General features: G+C 39.4%; 1 protein-coding gene across 4 annotated transcripts in view; it reads right to left on the reverse strand.

Moving 5' to 3' along the window:
- Positions 1 to 22,714, reverse strand: part of ulk4 (unc-51 like kinase 4) — a 502,471-nt gene that overhangs the window by 327,049 nt on the left and 152,708 nt on the right. For all 4 annotated transcript variants that reach the window (XM_043719540.2, XM_043719541.2, XM_087978491.1 and 1 more), the window contains 3 exons: positions 10,638 to 10,799; positions 8,742 to 8,924; positions 2,342 to 2,469 (listed from right to left, as the gene is read on the reverse strand). In XM_043719540.2, coding sequence (XP_043575475.2) covers positions 2,342 to 2,469; positions 8,742 to 8,924; positions 10,638 to 10,799 — 473 coding nt within the window. The remainder of the gene's footprint in view (positions 1 to 2,341; positions 2,470 to 8,741; positions 8,925 to 10,637; positions 10,800 to 22,714) is intronic.

Genomic DNA, 22,714 nt, shown 5'->3' on the forward strand with positions numbered 1-22,714 from the left:
CTGTACAGTTACTTTGCTGGATTAGCTGAAAAAGAAGATAAGGCAAACAATGGAGTTTTCATAAAATGAATCCTGACACATTAATTGACCATTCGAACTAACCTTGAACTCCTACCATAAGTTGGTGATTTACATAATTAAGAACCCTTTTTCAGGGAATACCATTGGATTAAACTGCTGCCAATCACTTCATCATATTACAGTTGATTGGACTTTTCCTGTAATTAAGACTGTATTGTCTCTCAAAAAACATAATAAAAATGCCTATTTTTCAATTGTAATCGCGCAATTTCTCCACAGAGCACAGAAGCTTTAACCTCTGTGTTGCTGGACAGAACCGAGTCAGGCTGCCTTACTTTATTAAACTAATGACCTTGCTTAGTACAGACCACATTGATTTTTTTGGCCGATATCGAGACTGAGGGGTCCCACTTGGCACCATATCTTCAGGGGCAGAGGTAAACTTTTTCTAATTTCAACCATGTATACTTAGAAAACACACAATACATGTGACTATGAAGATCTCCTGCTTTGTCGGAATAGTGAAACAAAATCAACTGCAATTCCTATTAAATTAAAAAAAACACAGGCACATTTCTAACTAACCATTTTTTACATAGCTTCTGTGGAAGAAATTAGTTCCTTCTTTTAATATGTAATCATATTTCATAGAACCATTTCTTTCCTTTAAACTCTGATATTTATCCTGCAATTTATACTGTAATGATCCTTTAACCTGAAGTCCATTGATCATTAGCTCAGTGTGCTGCAAATGAGGAAAAAATGAGCTGCTAAAATAGTTTGTTTGGAGATAAACATGGCACTTTATTTCATTTGAATTCTCCTGATATCATGAGAGGTAGCAGGAATGGGTTGTATTTGCAGGGGTAGGAACAGGTGAAAGTGAGCATGGGCAACATTACAAGAGGAATTCAGACAAGTATCAAAAAGCAGGAGATCAGGCACAGAAAGGCAGTCAAACAATGGGCAAGAGGGTAAAACAACACTTTTTTTGGAAATATAAGGCGTATTTAGTTTCAGTTTTGACATTGTAGTAGATGGTTGAACTCACAAAATACAACTGACACAGGTTTCTCTGGTTATGAATGTCAGAGTGATACATTTGCAATCAAACCAAGTAAGAAAAAGAGTCAATTTGCAAAACTGGATCCTTTTTTCTTAGCTGAGGTCCAAATATAATGATGGGGTCATTTTTGTATGATTACCACCTTATTTTTCAGCACAAATGGGAAGTAGAAAGACAAAACTTGAAAAAATGAATTTCTGCAGAGTTTCTGCCCAAGGCAAGCTATTACAATTTGCAACAGACAATATTTTAAGTAATCTGTATTTCTATTCAAAACAGGCAGGAGTCATATTGTGTGTATTTAAATCTGAGTCTAATGAAATACATGCAGGATCATGCTGCAATTTTGGGGTTCCAGTAGTTAGACTTATGCAACTTAACTGCTCAAGTCTTGCTGCATAGCACAGAATACAGAACAAATCAATCAACAGTAGGAATCCTAAGAGGCTACTTGGAAAATATGATGAGCTTTTTAAAAATCAATTCACCTTCTGCTAAAGTGAGCATGAATGTTTTCTTGTCCACACAAAAGTCACCCTGTCATCTGTCAGTGCCTCTGTGGTTTTTCAGCCTCTGCTGGGCACTACTAGGTTTCCTGACTCACCCCACCTACCTATTGGTGCTCATTTAGAAACAGCAGAATAGCAAGTTTGTTTACATGAAACCAGAGCCCCAAAATCAAATGGACATCCAACTTATGACATCCAATTGGCAGTGCACTCGTCCCTTGCAAATTCTTGACCAGCACAATTTCTGTCAGTTCAAATTATCCTTATAAATATTCCACACTAATAGGTAGCAGCAATGAAAACAGACAACCCATTTTACCACCGCTAGAGTTTTGGAAAATAATAGCTTGTTGATACTATCCATCATTAAGTTACCAGTACTCTTACCAAAAATAATCAAAATTCTATTATTTCCTTCAACTTCCTTGTGGTATCTAGCAGTAAGTCTTTCATTTTGCTTTCCCAATTTAAAAAAACTTAGTTATATAAAATTTCAAACAATCTTTCTTCTGCAATCTGAAAGTCTCAACAAAATTTCATGCATATAAAATATTGCCCAAATCAAATCGAAAGGATCCAGACGCAGCTCAACAGGTACTGAAAAAAATTGTGAAGTATATTCATAGTATTCAGAACAACCATAACTGTGTAGTTTGTAGATAAAATTCACGACCAGATTATCAGTGGATAAAATTAAGTGAATGACAACATAATTTTGTGCGTGGATTCTTATTGTTCTCTTTACCTTGTCTGGCAACAAAGCAACAACATCTCCTTGTTGTTTCTTAAAACTTCCAATAAGACAAGGAAAGCTTTTGCTCGAATTACTGTTGAAGGACTTTCTAATAAACGAGCAACTTTTGTGACAAATTCCTACAAGAAAGGAAAAAATGCACTGAGAGAAAGTACTACAAATGTATGAAAACAATTTACAGAAGCATAATGTTTTTTGCAAAATCGGTATATGTTTACAGTTAAAATAATCAACCTTACGCAGGCAATGGACATGGTGGCAACATAATTATACTGTTGGTCTAGTAATTCACAGGCCTGGCCAAAAATCTGGAGACTTCCCAACAGTGTAGTGTGAAAGTTAAAATCAGTTAATTTAGCACATCTGTAATGCAAAACCAGAATCAATACTGACCATGTAACTTCCAAAATAGAATTTTAAAATACATTTTTGGGTTCTTTTCAAAGTTTCTACTGTTCTCATTCTTTTTTGAGATTCCGTTTTGGGGAATGATCAGAATTTACATTGTGGCTGAGAGCTGGTCATAATTGGGCTGTACTGTGTAACATGTAGGGCGAGGTTTTCTATACTCACATTACCAAAAACAGCAGCCTTAATACAACCAAATAAAACAAAGAACTGCAGATGCTGTAAATCTGAAATAAAAACAGAAAAATGCTGCAGAATTCAGCAGGTCTGGCAGCATCTGTGGAGAGAAAACAGTGTTAACATTTCTAATCCACTAGTCTGAAGAAAGGTTAGTGGAGTAATTTTTGTTTACATTTTTATAATACATTTTTAACCTAGTTTTGCGTGATATGTGACTTAATGACACAGGACAGGAGCTAATATAAGGTTAATTTTATATTTACATCCACTGTCCTTCAAGAGGTTATCAGCAAATTCCATTTATGGTAGTCCAAATTATTATTATTTCCAGGTATTTGTACCAATATGAATTAACTTTTGAGAATGAGCCTTTTTACTTTCTTCTTTATATCAATTACCTTTCCTATATCAGATTTATCTTTAACCAACCTCTCAATGACTTCTGCTGGTGAAGACACCTCCAAGAAAGTTGGAGGTGTAGGTTTCCGATTAAGCCAACAAGGCAGTGGCAAAGACACCAACAAGGGGAATTATCAGCAGCACAATTTTGAAATTTCAGGTAGAAGCAGTGACTGATGGGTCAACTCCCTGGAGTAGCATGGAAATCAAACAGTCTTATTTTAATGTGTGTAGTCCCTGATAACTGACAGCCTGAAGAGACCTACTCTGTCCTCAAAGCTTCCACTACCTGTGAGAAAGTTGTCCACCTACTAGTGACAATCTGTCAGATTTGAGCATATTGTTCATGATGTGGTCAATACGAAGTCAGAAATGGCATTTGTTCCCAAGTCAGGGGATACAATTCAATGCATTCAGCTCTCTCAAAGACCATTCTGAGGAATGTTCCAGCATGCTACACAACAAAGTCTTGGAATATTGACCAGTTCCCATGATTTCTCATGTAAGTTCCTAATTTCATCTGTTCCAAAATGGAAATGCTGACTGATGTTTTTACATATGCTGCAACTGCTCAGATTGCTTGATGTCTAAGGAGCTTTTCTTGTGGTCTCACCCCGAATATCATCAACAACAAATTATATTTGTACAATGCCTTTAACAGAGTGAAAGATCCCAAGGTGCTTCACAGTAACGTGATAAAATGAAGTATGATTCTGAGCCACATTAGGAGGTATTAGTTTAGAGGACCGTAAACTTGGTTAAAGGTAGATTTTAAGCAGCATCTTAAAGAAGGGCATAAGGTGGAAAGTGCAGAGAGGTGTAAACATAGAAAATAGGAGCAATAATTCTGCTATTCTGGGAAACAAGTCTGGTGAGCCTTCACTACACTCCTTCTTTGATAATTATATCCTTTCTTGGGTTCTTGTGTAAGGACAGTTTTTAAGAGCTTTGAGCCTAAGCAAGTGAAATCATGATGACCCATGATGATATGATTAAAATTGGGGATGCTCAAGAGACCTTGATTAGAGGAATGCAGAAGTCTCACAGGACTGTGGAGCCGGTGTAAATTACATATATAGGGAGGAGCAAGTAAAGAATAGTGCTGAATCTCAGTTCTTGCAATTTCTCACAGCCTTGCAGGATGTCACCATTACAAAATAACAGAGTGAAAAGCTTCACCCCAAGCTACAGGTGACAAGGATTTGGCTGCTTTGGCAGTAGTATAAGCCTCACTGATCAAAGATCTGTAATAATCAGTCCATTGCAGATTTTGACACTTCTCCCTTTTGAATCTGTTTCCCAATTCAGATTTTAGCTACATTTGAATATGTTGAATGCTATTTCCAATACTGCTAACAAAGCATGAGCAATTAAAAGACATTTTGTAAGTTGCAGGGCTCAAATGTGAACAGCAAATGTTTGTAATTCTTAATGGTGAGAATACAGGTCTCATCAAATATTTGAAAAAAATGACTTGATTCATTAGAGAAGCGAATTTTAAGGCATACCTTTTTCTGAAGAATTTAAGTGCATGGGCTACAACATTAGATGTCTTACTTAGGATGAATGAGAAGCATCACACCTGCCTATGAATTAAATAATCCACAACGGACTCCTTGGTATAAGTTCAAGCACAAATTTCAAGTGCACACACATTTCAGATGAAACTCTTTGCCTCTATCTTAGTAAATTTAATCTTTCATGGGATGGAGGTGTCACTGGCAAGAATTTGTTCCCCATCTTTAACTGTCCTTGAATTGCAAGGCATGTTTGATTATTTCAGATGGACTCACATGGAAGCCATACAAAGTAAGAATGGGCAGGAGGCTAGAAGAACACAGCCAGTCAGGCAGCACCATGCGGTGCAGAAGTCGGTGTTTTGGGCGTAACCCTTCTTCAGGACTGGGGGTCGGTGTGGGGAGCTGCAGATAAAGGGGGAGACAGGGGCAGGGTGGTGAAGTGGGGGTAGGTGAAGGCAGGTAGAGGGTATGGCTTTGTTGGTCAATGGGGGGAATGAATCTGGTTGGGGACAGGGAGCAGGGAGGGGAGGAGAGGGACTGGGAAGGGAGTTGAGGGATGGGGAGGGAGGTTATTTGAAACTGGAGAACTCAAATGTTGAGTCCTCTGGGCTGGAGGATGCCCAGACAGAAGATAAGATGATGTTCCTCCAATAGGAGCTGTCGTTTGTTTTAGCAATAGAGGAGGCCAAGGAAGGTCATGTTGGAAAGGGAGTGGTTGGGAAAATTTAAATGGGTGGTGACTGGGCAGTCCGATTGGCTCCTGTGGACCCATGTGATCGTACATTATAAGAAAATTGCACAATAGCCACGCCATTTAAACTAATGGAGCCAGAACTGCACTATAGCCATTACAAGTAAGGAAAGTTTGCGTTCTACAAATATCGATCAAAATTCTTCAATTGTGTTAAAGCCAATTCGCGTTGAAGAAACACATGTTATAGCAGAATCGATAGTAATTCAAATCTTCCATACGCGGCAACACCCAGGTAAATCTGTTCTGAACCCTCTCCAGCTTGAGAATATCCTTTCTATAACTGGGCAACCAGAACTGGACACAGTATTCCAGAAGAAGCCTCACCAATGTCCTGTACAACCGCAACATAATATCCCAACTCCTATACTCAAAGCACTGAGACATGAAGGCAAGGGGTCAAATGCCTTTTTAACCACACTGTTTATATGTGACACAAATTTCAAATAATTATGTACCTGCAATCCTAGATCCCTCTGTTGTACAACACTATCTGAGGCTCTACCATTAATTGTATAAACCCCACCCTTGTTTGTTGTACCAAAATGCAATATCTCGCATTTATTCAGAATGAATTCCATCTGCCATATTTCAGCCCATTGACCAATTTGATCAAGATCCCATTGTAATCTTAGAAATGGTTCTTCATTGTGTACAATGCCATCAATTTTGTTATCCTCTGAAAACTTACTAACCATGCCTTTTATATTCCCATCCAAATCATTTATATAAATAACAAATAGAAGAGGACCCAGAACTGATTCCTGTGGAACACCACTGGTCAAAGGTCTCCAGTCTGAAAAGCAACCCTCTACCATTACTCTCGGTTTCTTGCCATTAAGCCAATTATGTATCCAATTGGCAAACTCACCCTGTATACCATGTGACCTAGCTTTACTAATTAGTCTACCATCCTGAATCTTGTCAAAGGTTTTGCTAAAGTCTAAATAAACAATATTACATAGGGACATAGCTAAACTGCAGAGCTGGACTGAGAGGTGGCAAATGGAGTTTAATGTGGAAAAGTGTGAGGTGATTCATTTTGGAAGGAGCAACAGGAATAAAGAGTACTGGGCTAATGATAAGATTCTTGGCAGTGTAGCTGAGCAGAGAGATCTCTGTGTCCATGTACAGTACATAGATCCCTGAAAGTTGCCACCCAAGTTGGTAGGGTTGGACAGCGTGTTAACTTTTATTGGTAGAGGGACTGAGTTCCAGAGCCATAAGGTCATACTGCAGCTGTACAAAACTCTGGTGCAGCTGCATTTGGAGTATTGTGTACAGTCCTGATCACCCCATAATAGGAAGGATGTGGAAGCTTTGGAAAGGATTTACAGGCAATTTATTAGGATGTTGCCTGGTATGGAGGGAAGGTCTTATGAGGAAAGGCTAAGGGAATTGAGGCTGTTTTCATTAGAGAGAAGGTTGAGAGGTGACTTAATTGAGACATATAAGATAGTCAGAGGGTTAGATAGGGTTGACAGTGAGAGCGTTTTTCCTCAGATGGCGATAGCTAGCACGAGGGGACATGGCTTTAAATTGAGGGGTGATAGATATAGGACAGATGTCAGAGGTGATTTCTTTACTCAGAGAGTAGTAGGAGCATGCCAACATTAAGGGCATTTAAATGGTCATTGGATAAACATATGGATGAAAATGGAATAGTGTTGGATAGATAGGCTTCAGATTGGTTCCACAGGTCGGTGCAACATTGAGGACCGAAGGGCCTGTACTGCACTGTAATATTCTATGTTTTAACTCCTACTGCTATGCCATCAAAAACTCAATCATCTTTGTGAGACATGATTTTCCTCACAAAAAATCATGCTATCTCTAAATGTTCATAGATTCTATCTTTCATAATCACCTCAAATAATTTAACCACAACCAAAGTCAGACTCACAGGTCTAAAGATTCCCGGTTTCTCCTTACAACCTTTCTTAAACAAAGATACAACATTAGCCACCCTCCAGTCATCAGGCACCTCACCAACATTTATAGATGATACAAATACTTCTGCAAGAGGTCTCATAATTTCCTCTCTTGCTTCTCACAATATTCTGGGATCAGGTCAGGTCCCAGAGACTAGATCAGGTCTCAGCGATTTATCCACTTTTATATTCTCTAGGACCTTCTGAAATTCCTCTTCTGTATTGTGAATGTGTTTTTAAAGCATCAAAGTTTATTTCTCTGCATTCTCCAGAGTCCATTTCTTTCTCCACAGTAAAAACTGACACAAAATATTCATTTAGCATCTCTCCCATCTTCTGGGGTTCAACGCAAAGATGACCTCCTTGATCTTTAACTACCTCTCTGTAGTTATCCTCTTGCTCTTAATGTATTTGTAGAATCTCTTTGGATTATCCTTAACCTCAACTGCCAATGCTATCTCATATCCTCTCTTTACCTTCATGATTTCTCTCCTAAGAATGTCCCTACACTCTTTATATTGATTAAGAGATTCAACTGGACCAAGTTATCTTTATCTAAAATAAAATTCTCTTTTATTCTTGACTCAAACCTCAATATCTTTATTCATCCGTTGTTCCTTAATCTTGTTAGCCTTGCCTTTCACTCTAACAGGAACAAAATGCCTCTGAGCTCTCATCACATTCTTGAATGCCTACTTGTCAGAAGTCCTTCTACCTACGAACAGTCTAGTCCAATCAACTTTTGAAAGTTCTTGTCCCATACCATTAAAATGTGCCTTCCTCCAATTAAAAACTTGAAATTTTATGGAAACTTATCTAGTTCTATTACATTTTGGTGGACTGGAGTCATTAGCTTAAGGAATGAGTATAAGAGATAAAAAATGTATAGAGTAATTTTAGGTAAAGTTAGGACAATGATCTAATCTGTGGTGTTTGTTTCTGCATATGAATGATCCAAACCTTTTCAGCACTGTGAATGCTTAGAGATGTTAACCTCCATATAGAAATACATGCCATTTACTCAATTTCTATCCACAACTCCATCTTTACAGATAGCAAAAGAAGTAATGAGATATGGGAAAAATAACTTTCACACCCTTCCTGTGAAAAATGAGTCCAATTTCAGGTCTGAAGATATTTCAAAAGCAGAAACAGTGAGATCAGGTCAACATGAACTGAACGAAATGAATCTTGTGCCCTACCTTTTCCTGCACCAGTCTTTGCAAGTGGATACCAGATGACAGCATAGCAATAAACATGGTCAACATGTACTGTTGAACACGGCTTATACCAGCTACCAGGGAATTCAGTACTGCTGTTAGGCCGACCTTGTCAATGACACTTTGAAAAGCACTCGCAGAATGGCGAGTAATCCTACATAATGCCTGTTGGGACCAAAGAAAATTTTATACATATACTTTAATTAAACACCAAATATAAAGCATTGTACAATTTGGGCTGAAAAGTTTTCTGACTGTTTTTGAATTCCCATTCGTTTCACTTCAAATTTGTACTAGCTGATCGATTTGGAACAGTCCTTTAAAAACAAGCTCTATTTTATAATAAGGAATTAATTCAACAAGCAGACCAGGAGATCAGCTGGGATTTAAATATGTTTACTGCAGCTTTATTAAAATGCATTTCTTGAGTTAGTTCTATTTTGTTGGTATGTTACCCTTTTATCTTTGCTTTCTTAAAATTTGTGCGAACATCAGTCAGAGAAGTAAAGCCCACGGTCACAATCAATACTGTTTATTAGCTGAACGGTTTGAGCGCAGAGAGATGGAGTGATGGGAAAAGATGTGAACATGCTACAGCAGTTTAGCCAAGAATGAAAATTTGTCACCTGGGAACTGGGTTGTGTGGATAACTGTCCTTACACTTTTGGGCTCAAATCCAGATTACATCGATTGCGAGCAAGATCTGTCACTGTTTTGACTACAAGGATCCTATTTTGAGTTAGTTTAAATCGATTCAATCTGGTTCCCATTGGAAATGAGCTTGGATTATCATTGACGATGAATAGTCAGAAAATGGTGCTCAAACATTGCCTGTAATTTTGTGATCTCACTCTAAACAGGAGAGTGATGTATTAATGGGAAAATTACAGTGGTTCTGAAGTTAAGATACATTATTGGGCCACAGTTGGGATGCTATATATGAGTGGAGTGTGTGTTGCTGGAAAGGCACAGCAGGTCAGGCAGCATCCGAGGAGCAGGAAAATCGACATTTCAGGCATAAGCCCTTCATCAGGAGAAAGTTGAATGCAGACAATGGCTAACCAAGATTTTGTGGAGGAGGGACATTGGAGGGTGATGCAGAATGACCAACTAGCATCTTAAAATATAATTGGAGAAATATAAAGGTATGGGGAAAAATGAGAGATTTGTTTGTTGGCTCATAACCTTGTTAGATGCAAGTGCTGGCTAGAGATTAAGCTAAAGCATCACAATCCACATTTTCTGATATCAATTCTAGTGAGGCACTGGGCCTGCAGCAAAGGCTCACAAAAATATTTTAAGTACACAACTGAAACTGGGATTTAAATCTCCGGTTTTTCAATCAAGACAAACAAACTTAAATAATAGTAACATTTAAACACTAACCTAGAGACATTTTGATAGTAGCAGTTAAGCTTAAAGAAGTATAGAAGTGGATTTGATTTGAGAGAGTGATATAACTGCACGACGTTGGACCACTGAAGTGCTGCACTTGGTTGAATCATTCACTTTACGGGGGTATCACTAATAACTTTGCTGGTGCTGGGAATCATCAAGTTAAGAGGAGTGACTTTCCAACAATATGGAAGAAAGAAAAACCTGACAAAGAGAGTCAAGCTGGCTCTCCTGTTAGATGAGCAAGCTGTACAGCAAAAACTGTGGACGTGAGACATCTTTTTTGTTTTTTCAGACATGGCTGATATTTTTGAGGAGAAAGTGAGGTATTTTGGCCAGTACAGAAGAAATTGGATAAAAGGAAATTTTGAGGGTTTCTACCTCAAAAGAAAATTAATTTGATTTAAGTGCTTGCATTATTAAAAAGAAATCCATACATACACAACTGCATAGTAATAAATTAAGTTCATATTCATAGTTTACCGAAATAGTTGTCACCCGCAGAGAGTCCATGGTTGAATGTGTAAACAAGAACCAAAGCAACAGACCAATTTCTCCAGTAATGAATCCTTGAGCAGGAGATGAATTAGTGGTACAGACATTTTCCACAATCTTTGCGGCTAAATGATTAGTAACAGGATCTCCCTATAAAGAATAAACACATTGGAAATGAATGCAGTGACCCTTTTGGAGTCATTTCAAATTTGTAAAGTTAGGACAATCAAGGTGGTGGTATACAGAAGATATGTTGTATGCTTATTTTAATTGTGATTGTCGAGTCATGGTGTGCTACCACCAATTATTTTCACAATAGCAAAAAAGCATCCTGTTCAGAGTAGCTTGGTTAGGCCTGGGTGGCCCTGCAGCACTTTGGCAATCAGGAGTATACCTAACATCTTTTGCTGCAACTTTTTTTTTCATTAAACATGTTGCATCAGAGGCCATGTCGTGCTCAATTACTGTGGTAGTGTGGTGAGCAGTCATCAAATAAAACTCATGACAACATGTTCAGTATTCACGGGATTTCAGCTCATCAAGGAAACTTTAACAGAAAGCTGGTGGGAGGAACTCAGTAAAATAAATCCCTTATGGTGCCACTAAATTTAAAAGGATTAAAGTGAATTTTTTCTCACGAAGAAAGGCTATAATGTTAGAATAGGGCCAATTTAAAGAAGCACTGGCAGTTCCCTGTATCACGATGATGTAAAATTTAATCAAAACACATTGCAAAAAAATCTATTAAGAAAGTGTTTTTTTGGGGATTTTGTTCACAAAGTCTTGCTATTTCTGATCATAGCTCATTGACTAAATGTCCCTTGAGGCTTTAAGTCTTGAAGCATTGCAATATAGCCCCAAGCACTGGTTCTGTTTTTAGAAGCTCAGTATTGGTATGATAACAAGCTGCATCAGATAAGGAGCCAAGTATATGGAGTACAATAGGGATAAACAAGCTGATCTTATAAATTACTTTACTGAAAATGTCTGAGTGAAATATCAAACGCCACTTCAATTGGAACAAACTTATAGGAGGTTTGGATGCTGAGGCAGATTTATAATATTGAGAAGTTAATATTGGCAATCAAAGCTATTCTGCTTGGCATCAGCTGAAACTTTGCACACTGATTGTTATCTGACTACTACCCATAGCTATTTGTGTAGACTGTATCATTCAGTGCATAAACTCAGAGACATAACTGTTCCGAAACAGTGCATCACATCTCACATACAAAGAACAAAGAATATTACAGCACAGGACACGCCCTTCGCACACACACCCCCCTGCCCCTCCAAGCCTAAGCCGATTCATACCCTCTATCTAAATCTGGCGCCTATTTTCTAAGGATGTGTATCCCTTTGCTCCCTGTCCATTCATATATCTGTCTAGATACATCTTAAATGACGCTATCATTCCTGCCCCTACCACCTCCGTTGGCAACGCATTCCAGGCACCCACCACCCTCTGCATGAAGAACTTTCCCCGAATATCTCCCCTAAACATTTCCCCTCTCACTTTGAACTCGTGACCCCTAGTAATCGAGTCCTCCACTCTGGGCAAAGGTTTCTTGCTATCCACTCTACGATTTTGTAGGCCTCAAACAAGTCTCCCCTCAACCTCCTTCTTTCCAATGAAAATAATCCTAACCTACTCAACCTCTCCTCATAGCTAACAGCCTCCATACCAGGCAACATCCTGGTGATCCTCCTCTGCACCCTCTTTATAGCATGCACATCCCTTTGGTAATGTAGCGACCAGAACCGTACACAGTAATCCAAATGTGGCCAAACCAAAGTCTTACACAACTGTAACATGACCTGCCAAATCTTGTACTCAATACCCCATCCGATGAAGGAAAGCATGCTGTATGTCTTCTTGACCACTCTACTGACTTCGGGGAACAATGGACCTGAACACCCAGATCTCTCTGAACATCAATTTCCCCAGACTTTTCCATTTACTGTATAGTTCACTCTTGAATTGCACCTTCCAAAATGTATCACATCAGATTTACACAGAACATAGAACAATACAGCGCAGAACAGATCATTTGGCCTTCGATGTTGCGCAGACCTGTGAACTAATCTAAGCCCATCCCTCTACACTATCCCACCATCATCCATGTGCTTATCCAAGGATTGTTTAAATCTCCCTAACGTGGCCGAGTCAACTACACAGGCAGGCAGGGCATTCCATGCCCTTACCACTCTCTGAGTAAAGAACCTGCCTGTAACATCTGTCTTAAATCTATCACCCCTCAATTTGCAGCTATACCCCCTCGTACAAGCTCACGTTATCATTCTAGGTAAAAGACTTTCACTGTCTGTCCTATCTAATCCTCTGATCATCTTGTATGTCTCTATCAAATCTCCTCTTCTTAGCCGCCTTCTTTCAAATGAGAACAGACACAAGTCTCTCAGCCTTTCCTCATAAAACCTTCCCTCCAGACGAGGCAACATCCTGGTAAATCTCCTCTGCACCTTTTCCAATGCTTCCACATCCTTCCTGTAATGGGGCGACCAGAACTTTATACAATATGCCAAGTGCAGCCGCACTAATATTTTGTATAGTTGCAGCATGACTTTACAGCTCCGGAATTCAATCCCTGTACCAATAAAACCTAACATGCCGCATGCCTTCTTAACAGCACTATCAACCTGGGTGGCAACTTTCAGGGCTCCAAGATCCCTCTGCACATCCACACTACTAAGAATCTTTCCATTGACCCAGTAGTCTGCCTTCCTGTTATTCTTCACAAAGTGAATCACCTCACATTTATCTGCAATGAACTCAGATTGAACTCCATCTGCTATTTCTTTGTCCAACTCTCCAACCTATCTATATTCTGCTGTATTCTCTGACAGTCCCCTTCACTATCTGCTACTCCACCAATCTTATTGTCATCTGTAAACTTGCTAATGAGACACCCTACACCTTCCTCCAAATCATTTATGTATATTACAAACAGAGGTCCCAGCACGGATCCCTGTGGGACACCACTGGTCACGGGTCTCCATTTTGAGAAGCTCCCTTCCACTGCTACTACTCGGTCTCCTGTTGCCCAACCTACCTTAGGAACCTTATCAAACACCTTACTAAAGTCCATGTAAATGACATCTACATCCCTTCTCTCATCAATCAACTTTGTCACCTCTTCAAAGAACTCTATTAGGTTTGTAAGACATTACCTTCCCTGCGCAACCTAGCTATATTGACAATTATTGTTTGTCTGCTCATAGCCTCGTGCTTCACATCACTGAAAAGCTAATCAATTCCTTTAACATTTTTGGGCCCAACTTCTTTATTGTTAATTGGAACAGCAGCCAACCATTTTGCTCATGGAAACTGTTCTGACACTTAAATTTACTTTAAACACCCAAATAAGTTTAGAAATTACTTGTGACACCAGTTGATTTTGCATCATTTGTCTTCTCAAGTAAAGTTTTCCACATTTACTTGAAAATAGTTCATCCTAACTTTATTTTCAACCAAACAAGCAGAAGTTCTAAAATTACAATCAATCATTCTGGGTTCACTACTCAAGGCCAGACTCGTTCCCCTGACTTGTCAATTTCCTTCACTGTTTCAAACACCTCAGTCATATTGTCCCTTTATCTCTTCATCTTCAGGTAACGATAATCAAATTCACCCAGTCTCTGTTCATAATTTTTCCTCTTTATCTTAGCTATTATCCCGTTGAATCATTAAGCACATAGGTCGTAGCAAATCAGATTTCATTAATACTCCGTATAATTTCAGTCATATCTTCTTGCAGTTATATTCTGTATCTCATAATATGATGATCAGAATGTCATTGCCTTTGTTTTAAAACAAAATTGCTAATTTGTCCTGAAGAAAAGTTGGCTTGAAATTATATGGATTGACTTTTAAATTTCTTTATTCATCGACAACCTCTGTGCTGGAGGATTAACCTTTTGAATTGCACTTCCATTCTTCAGTCCACAGTGCACCACTTTATATTTTGTTACTTAAGAATAATTATTTCATTACGTTGACACCTTCATTCTGTTTATCTGTTTAGTACTGGTTGTTTGATACACCTTATCGAAAGAATGAGACAGGAATAAAGGAAGTTTATAAGTCAGTGATTTTTTTTCCCCTCAGTTAATCATAAATCTTAGCTTAGTACATAATCAAAGTGGAATCTACTCCCTCCTGTTCACAAATTAGGAAATTAAATATCATGACATGGTGGGAAGCCAATCATGTCATGTTACATTGAATTTTACAGCAGAATCAGGACATTCAACACCACAGTTCTATGCCAATGCATAAAGTTGCCATAGTCCCAGAAGCCATTGAGCTATTCTCTCACTGTGCTGGTGCAAATGCTCTCCAGAAATCTCACTGCACCTTACTTTAACTTAAACTATCAATCCATCTATTTATTTGTTCTTCATCTACCTATCTAACTTCCCATTAAAGATATCTTTCCTACTTGCCTCAACAATTCCAGTTGGTCTGGAATCCACAATGGCACTATATTGTTCAGTCAAAGAATTCCTGCCAAACTTCTCTTTGGGGGTTATTATTAACTAACTTATTTATTTCCCTAATTTCAGGCCCTGGCTACAAGTAGAAACAATTTCTCTACAAGTTCTGCAGATTCATCAGCAATTTCAAAATTGGACTGAAGCTCAAAGATTTTAACAACAAAAGATGCCATAACATCAGTAAGTCCAAACTTGCACTGATACTAGTAATATTTTCAGTAGACAAAGTTAAACAAAGTTAAACAAAGTTAAACCAACCCCCAAGGCGCCTAGCCTCATTCCTGATAATGGGCTTTTGCCCGAAATGTCGATTTTCCTGCTTCTCTGATGCTGCCTGACCCGCCGTGCTTTTCCAGCACCACACTCTTGACTCTGATCGCCAGCATCTGCAGTAGTCACCTTTTGCCTAGCCAAAGTTAGATCAATAACAAGTCCTTAGCCAGAGTGAAAAACAACATTCCAACATTACATAAAATTGACAGTTTTATTTGCACCCAGACTTTAAGTGAATTAAATCTAGGCTAATGGGAGCTAGTGGCTGAAAATCAATGTTAAAGTAATTTTGGTCCACTATCTCAAAGTTGACAGAATATGTTGCCTGCATTTCACTTAATGGTCAGACAGGGATTGCTAATTGCCAGATTAATAAAATACAGAGGACATTGCTTATCTGAATCATTCATATTGTCTTGGCAGACATTGTTGGTATTGCTTCTGAGATGAGAAGTTAAAAAGTAAAATTTCCATTTTCATTATTCCAATTCTAAATCTCTTCAGCACATGTAATACTGAGGCAAGATAATGTCAAACACTGTGGAACTCAAATAATATTCAGCAAATTGTGGTGATTAGTCTTTATGAAACTTTACACATTTGAGATACAATTGAAATTACGCATATGAAGTGTGGTTCAAAGTCAGTCAAATACAGAGCACAAAGCACCAATATGTACAGGCTCCAACCTCTGGAATTTCCTCCCAAAACCTTTTCATTTCCTATTTTAAGATACCCTTAAAAACTACCCCTTTGACCAAGCTTTTGGTCATCTGTTCTAATATTATCTGATGTGGCTCACTGCCTGATTATCTTTATAGATTTGAAGTGAAACGTGTTAGGACTTTTGTTTTTGTTTACACTAAAGACACTATAAAACTACAAATTGTTGCTGTTTTTGAGGTTTGATCATTGGCTTGTGGAGAATGAGCTGATCTCACCCAGAGTGCCAAATGAATGATGCACTTGATCTTCATGCCCCTTAGTCTCCTGTGATACTAATGATGGCTAAATAAAATAATTATTTTTCAGATGGACATTGATGAAATACTGGAAGGCTCTCTCCACTTGCAAAACATACCTGAGCACGACACAATAGGGGGTTGGGGGGGGGATAGAGTGGAGAAAACTAAATTGGGAAAATAACAGGGCAGAAGTGTGATCTAATGATATTATTCCTGCATATGTCACCTTGAATTGACAGGCTACCAATTAGCACAAATAGCGTCATTAATAATTAAAATTTGAATACCCTGTGGATGTCAGTCATATTCTTTGCGCTAGTGAGAAACCCCACAATTTTATAAGCACTGTTGGTTTCATAGCATTAAGAAGAAATTTATCCATCAACAATAATGATTGAAGAGAGATCTACAATATTAAAAATATGACTTGCGCTGTAAATTTCACTTCAGTGAACAGTCAGCAGGTGAGACAGCTGGGCAGTGAGTGGGTTTCAATACCCAAAACAACTTCTCTGTTCTCCACAGCGGCTGCCTGATTTACAAAGTGTTTCCAATGTATTTTTTTGTTTCAGATTTCCAGCATCTGACTTTCTGTTCACTCCAGTGAAGCTGATTTTAAGACTCATCATGATAATACATCATTTGATAATATAGTAATAGAGAGCGAGGATAAAGGAGCTCCATTCATATGCAACAGTGGAAGTCAGCTCAAATGCATGCATTTTTAATCTGCCATCTGTAATGTCTGTTCATTGTGCCTATTGAGGAAAATGGGATGATTAACCATTAAGTAGAAAACTGAAAGACCTAACCTTTAACACTACTAACAGATGCTGTCAGTTTAGTTAATTGTGAACTGAAATGTGACTGGATAAAACTTTTATGTAGACAGCACAGCAGGAGCTTTAAAAAAAAACTCATCACCTTAAATCCACTGCAGAAATGTAATAGGATGCTGCCATAATTAGCACACAGGGGAACACTGCCAATGTGGTATTAATAAAGAACAGTTTGCTTCATTATATTGCCTTCTCCACTTAACTGCATATCTGGTAAGGGCACATTAAGGCTATATGTATTTCAAAAGCCAATTTATTTTCTTATTTGCTTCTGTGGAATCCTGTTCCATTAAATGCTTGGCTTAAACACTCTATGTGTATATACTTAAGTATTTTATCACTGGTATGATTTACCTTTCTTTCATGGACTCACTAATTTTATTTGCATCTATTGTATTTAGAACCGATTAGTATTCAATAATTATTTTTTAACAATTAATTATAAATCTGAACCTTACCCATCATACTGTAGTAATAATTATGGTTTGTCTTCTGGCCCATTTTTCAGCAGGATTGTAGCCAGGCAAAAATTTTTAAAAACTTGCTGACATAAGTACTCAGAGGCCAGTATCCCACCACCGATTCATCCTTTACTTACATGTGAAAAGTCCCTGACACTGATCCAGCTTCCTCAGAGCCAACACTGAATGAATAGAACCTCTGACATTCCTGTTTACATCTGTCAGCCAGGACTCCCTAACTGGGCGAGATTAACAGCCCCAATCAGGAAACTCATATTTGATGAGGCCTACTTGGCTGGCATCATTACAATCACTACTTCCCCTACATTCCCCTGCCCCACCCAGGTCCAAGGACATAGGCCGGTCTTTGTTATTTTGGAACTCCACTTGGGGAGTTTTAGCACTGAGTCAGGTTTCTCCAACTCTGCCTCTGAGAAGGGTGGCATGTAATGCACAGTACCTTGCCTCTTGCACCCAGAGTGGCTTGGAATAAATTTATTCTCTTCTTCAGGTGGCAAAGGCATCGAGTGGTGACATCTTCTGTGTTCATCTCAGATTCCGAGGTACCTTCAATGCTTGATGGGGAGAGAGAATCCATAAGTTCCAGAACTGTTAGAAGGCTGTCGAGGAGCCTGGCACGTTTTTCTCCTGTACCATTTGTGAGTTCGCAGCTTTCAGATGGTCCACATCCTTGTTCAGGACGTTCGCACCTATCCAAACTTTATTATTCACTGGGCCTGACCTTGCATTGACCATGCCTCTTACCCATACAGAACCATTGCCTGCTTCCTATACCAAATATCATCACCTGAAGAAAACTGTCTCTCTTGCTTAGCTGAATTTCGAGTCCAGTATTGGCGCTCCTGATGCCATTTCACCCTACACTCCAGGTCCAGGAAGATCAGATTTAACATGGTGTGGAGCCTTCTCCCCATCAGGAATTCTGCTGGAGCTATCTCTGTAGTTGTATGAGGGTTGGTGCTGTAATCAAATAGGAACTGAGACTGTTTGGTGTCTAGTGAAGATGTTGGTCTACTTCTTTAAGCCTGCTTTCAAAGTTCGGGCTGCTCTTGTCAGACTATTGGATGATGGATTGAATGGAGCTGTCCTGACAATGTGAATTTAGGAAATACTCAAATTCCCTGCTGGTAAGTGATGGCCCATTATCAGTGACCAACACTTCCAGGAGCCCATGTATTGCAAAAGATGCAGGCAGTCTTTCTATCGCCATCCTGTGTTTGATGAATCAATTCTGTGCACGACTAGCCACGATGAGTGGGTATCCATAATGACGAAGAACATTGAACTCATGAAAGTACCTGCACAGTTGACGGGTAACTGAACCCAGGGTTTACCTGGCAATTTCCACAAATATGAGGGAGGTGCAGGCAGTAATTTTTGTCCTTGCTGGCAATCTGGGCACTAGCCCCACTGGCCACTAATCATAATATCATGCCAACACCTTCATTTTGGAAACCCCTGGATGACCCTAGTGGAGATCAGCCAGTATCTGGCCTTATCTCAAGATAATCACTCTTGCTCCCCATTTGTTGTCTCTTCAGTGATCTGGTCTCTCCGGATCCAAAAAAGATTTTAATTCTGGTTATGAAAACCCTTTGGTATTTCCCATCATAACCAGCTGTTTCAGTTTTGCCAGGACTGGATCTTTTTATAGGAGAAAGTGAGGACTGCAGATGCTGGAGATCAGAGCTGAAAATGTGATGCTGGAAAATCGCAGCAGGTCAGGCAGCATCCAAGGAACAGGAGAATCGACGTTTCGGGCATAAGCCCTTCTTCAGGAATTTTATATCCAAAGCCTGACATTGTCACCATTTAAACCATTACAGTCTCTTCCAGTGACATACCATTGGTGATGTATCTCCTATTGGGAAGTGCATTTGCTACTTGGCCTCATGGACAGCGTTCCAACTTGTAATTATAGACACTTAGTTTTGCAGCCCACCACTGAATTCGGCCTGAAGCTATGGATGACGCTGCCTTGTCCTTTTTAAGTAGACCTAGCGGGGGTTTGTGGTCCATTATTAATACAAAATTACATCCGTAAAGGTATTGATGGAACTTCCTGACTCCAAATGTGATCGCCAAAACTTCCTTTTCAAACTGGGCTATTTATACTCTGCATTAGCCAAAGTTCTTAATGCATATGCTATTGAACATTCCTCACCACTGAGCCAACTATGAGCTAATACTACCCGATGCCGCACGAGGAGGCATCACATGCCAATACCAGATCTCACTTGGGATAATAGTGTGCCAACACCTGAGGATAATAGTTGTTTCTTCACTTACCAGAAAGCTATGGCTCGGCTCCGTGACCATTTCCAAGGCTGACCTTTTTCAAGACCTAAAGCAAAGGTGCCAGGATGGATGCCAGGTTATGTATGACCTTTCCATAACAGTTCACCAGCCCAGGAAAGGCCTAAGTTCTGGTACAGATGTGGGAGCTGGGTCACTTCTAATCACTCTCCAATTGGTGTAACCCAGTCTTATCAACTCTATAGCCAAAGTACATCAATTGCGGAGCCTGGACCACACAGTTTTCCCATCTAAGGTGTGTGCCTGCCTGGGAGAAATGTCTAAGGACAATATCCAAGTTCTTTAACTGCGTTTTATTGGTCTTCCCTGTTATTAGCATCATCTGGATACATGGGGTAGACCTTGTAAAATGTTCTCCACGGTCTGCTGAAAAGTTGCACATGCTGACAACACCCTAAATGGCAGTCTTGTATATTGGCACAAACCCTTATGGGTAAAAGTGTCCCATACTTCTTAGAACCTTCATCTAATCATAATTGCAAATACGCACGGCTTAAGTCCAGCTTTGTGAAAGACAGCATCCTACCAGCTTTGTATATAAATCCTCAATGCGAGGGACTAGATATTTATCCAGCTGTGAAAAATGATTTACTGTTTATTTTAAATTCCCAAAAAGGCAAATCAAACCGTGGAGCATCACAATCTGAATGAACAGTCCTGCCCATTCCATAAACTAGACTAGTTTGATGATTCCTTCACTTTCCAGCCTTCTGATTTTTGCCTCTACTTTTGTCTGTAAGGCAAATGGTACTGGATGGGCCTTGTAAAATCATGGAATTGCTTCCTGGTCAATTTCCTTGGCTCCTTTGATAGTCCCTAGACCTTCATGAAAAACTTCCAGCTTTTTAACTAGGACTTCAGTCAGGCCATTTTCTAAGCAAAAAATGTTGAACCAGTCTATGTGAGTTTTTCTCAATCAATTTCACCCCATCAAGCTTGGACCCGAGCCTTTTACTACAATCAGTGGTAACTGAACCAGCTGCTCTTCATAAGAGACCAGAACCAAAATTGTACCTTTAATTTGTAAAGGTCCCCTCACATAGATTCTCAGTCCAGCCAAAGGCTTGCATAAAATTAAGGGCTGGAGTCCAGAGCGAATTTTGTTAGGCTGGTTCTGCAATCACCAAAATGCCCACAACGGTTATCGACCTCCAGTAGTACCAGGTAACCATTTAACCAGATGTTTATTTTGATTAGTTCTGATTTGGATGTTGCTAAGTAATTTAACTGTTCCAACCCAGATGTAGGTGGACTTTCCATGGCATTCACTTTCCTGGATACCGGCTTATGAGTTCTCTTACTCCATTTAGGTACAGTGGGACTTTTTCACTGTCTGGAGTCAGCATACTGGCAGAAACTACAATGATTTGCCAGCCTGACTCCTGAAGAAAATTTTAACCACTTGGCCATGGCTTGGCTTTGTTTTGAGGTTTCCTGTGGACTGACCTCGAGTCCTATGTCCTGAGTGGAGCTGTGCAATTATCTTCATGAAAATGGTGCTCCCCAAGCTCATGTCAGACTGGCGAGGGTGTTCACTACAATACCCTGCAATTATATGTGGCAGTTGCCACATTTTTCAATGATAAAGCCAATGGTAGTGTCTGTTTGAGGTCCAGTTCAGCTTCAACTAGTCCGCACTTGTCCATGGTTGCATCTTTAATCCCAGTCTCGTCGTAACTGAAACATACTGAAATAACTCCACAGAGGCCGTTATCTAATCACCAAGTCATCCCTTATTTGCTCATGGGCAGTCCTTTACACTGATCCAGTTTTCTCAGATCCAGCTCGCAGAGTGAACAGATCCTCTGACATTCCTGTTTATATCTGTCAGCCAGGGCTCTCTGATTGGACCAGATTAACAGCCCAAATCAGGGAACTAAATTCTATGAGGTCCACTTAACTGACCTCATTACAATCACTGCACTTTCCACTGTCATTTTACCTGAGTCTAGCCTACTACCATTGTCAAGCGGGTCTGTCTATGGATGACTTGCACTCCATGGCTTTATTAAGTAAATTCTGAGCTTGTGACATTTATAGGATTCCAATGGCATTTTCCTGCAGAGACAGCACAGCAATGTACCGAGAAAAAAAAATCACTAGAGCCCATGCTAATAAAGTGAAAATGATGCTGTGGTGGGCATTTTATTTCAGCAACAGAATTAGCCTAATAGTCCTTTCGATGTTTTGATTAGAAGCTTCCCAAATGTTAGTACTCCTATTTGTCACCCATTCTTCCAGGGGCTAGTCTAATTCATTCCTTCAATTGCATTATGCTAGCTCAGTTCTGTCAATGAGACTAGAGATTTGACTAGCTCTCAGACTGTGTTGTCTGTCAGTAAACTGACAGCTAATCACTTCCATGCAATAAGGCCCAAATAACAAAATAAGTCTGGCTTCTCATTGATTACATTAGGTGGACATTAAAATTACTGCAGCCATCAACTACTTCTGTGTTCTTCACTTCAAAATCACTCAACATGTCTCCATATGAGATGGCCTGTGCCCGAAACGTCGAATCTCCTGTTCCCTGGATGCTGCCTGACCTGCTGTGCTGTTCCAGCAATAAAGTTTCAACTTTGATCTCCAGCATCTGCAGACCTCACTTTCTCCTCCATATGAGATGGGTCAATCTCATATTAACCCACACAATTCGTGTTCACTCTTCAGTTTTT

This window comes from Chiloscyllium plagiosum, unplaced genomic scaffold, assembly GCF_037043375.1.
Source record: "Chiloscyllium plagiosum isolate Xiang-an unplaced genomic scaffold, Cpla_swu_hap1 HiC_scaffold_34, whole genome shotgun sequence".
NCBI classification, from domain to species: domain Eukaryota; kingdom Metazoa; phylum Chordata; class Chondrichthyes; order Orectolobiformes; family Hemiscylliidae; genus Chiloscyllium; species Chiloscyllium plagiosum.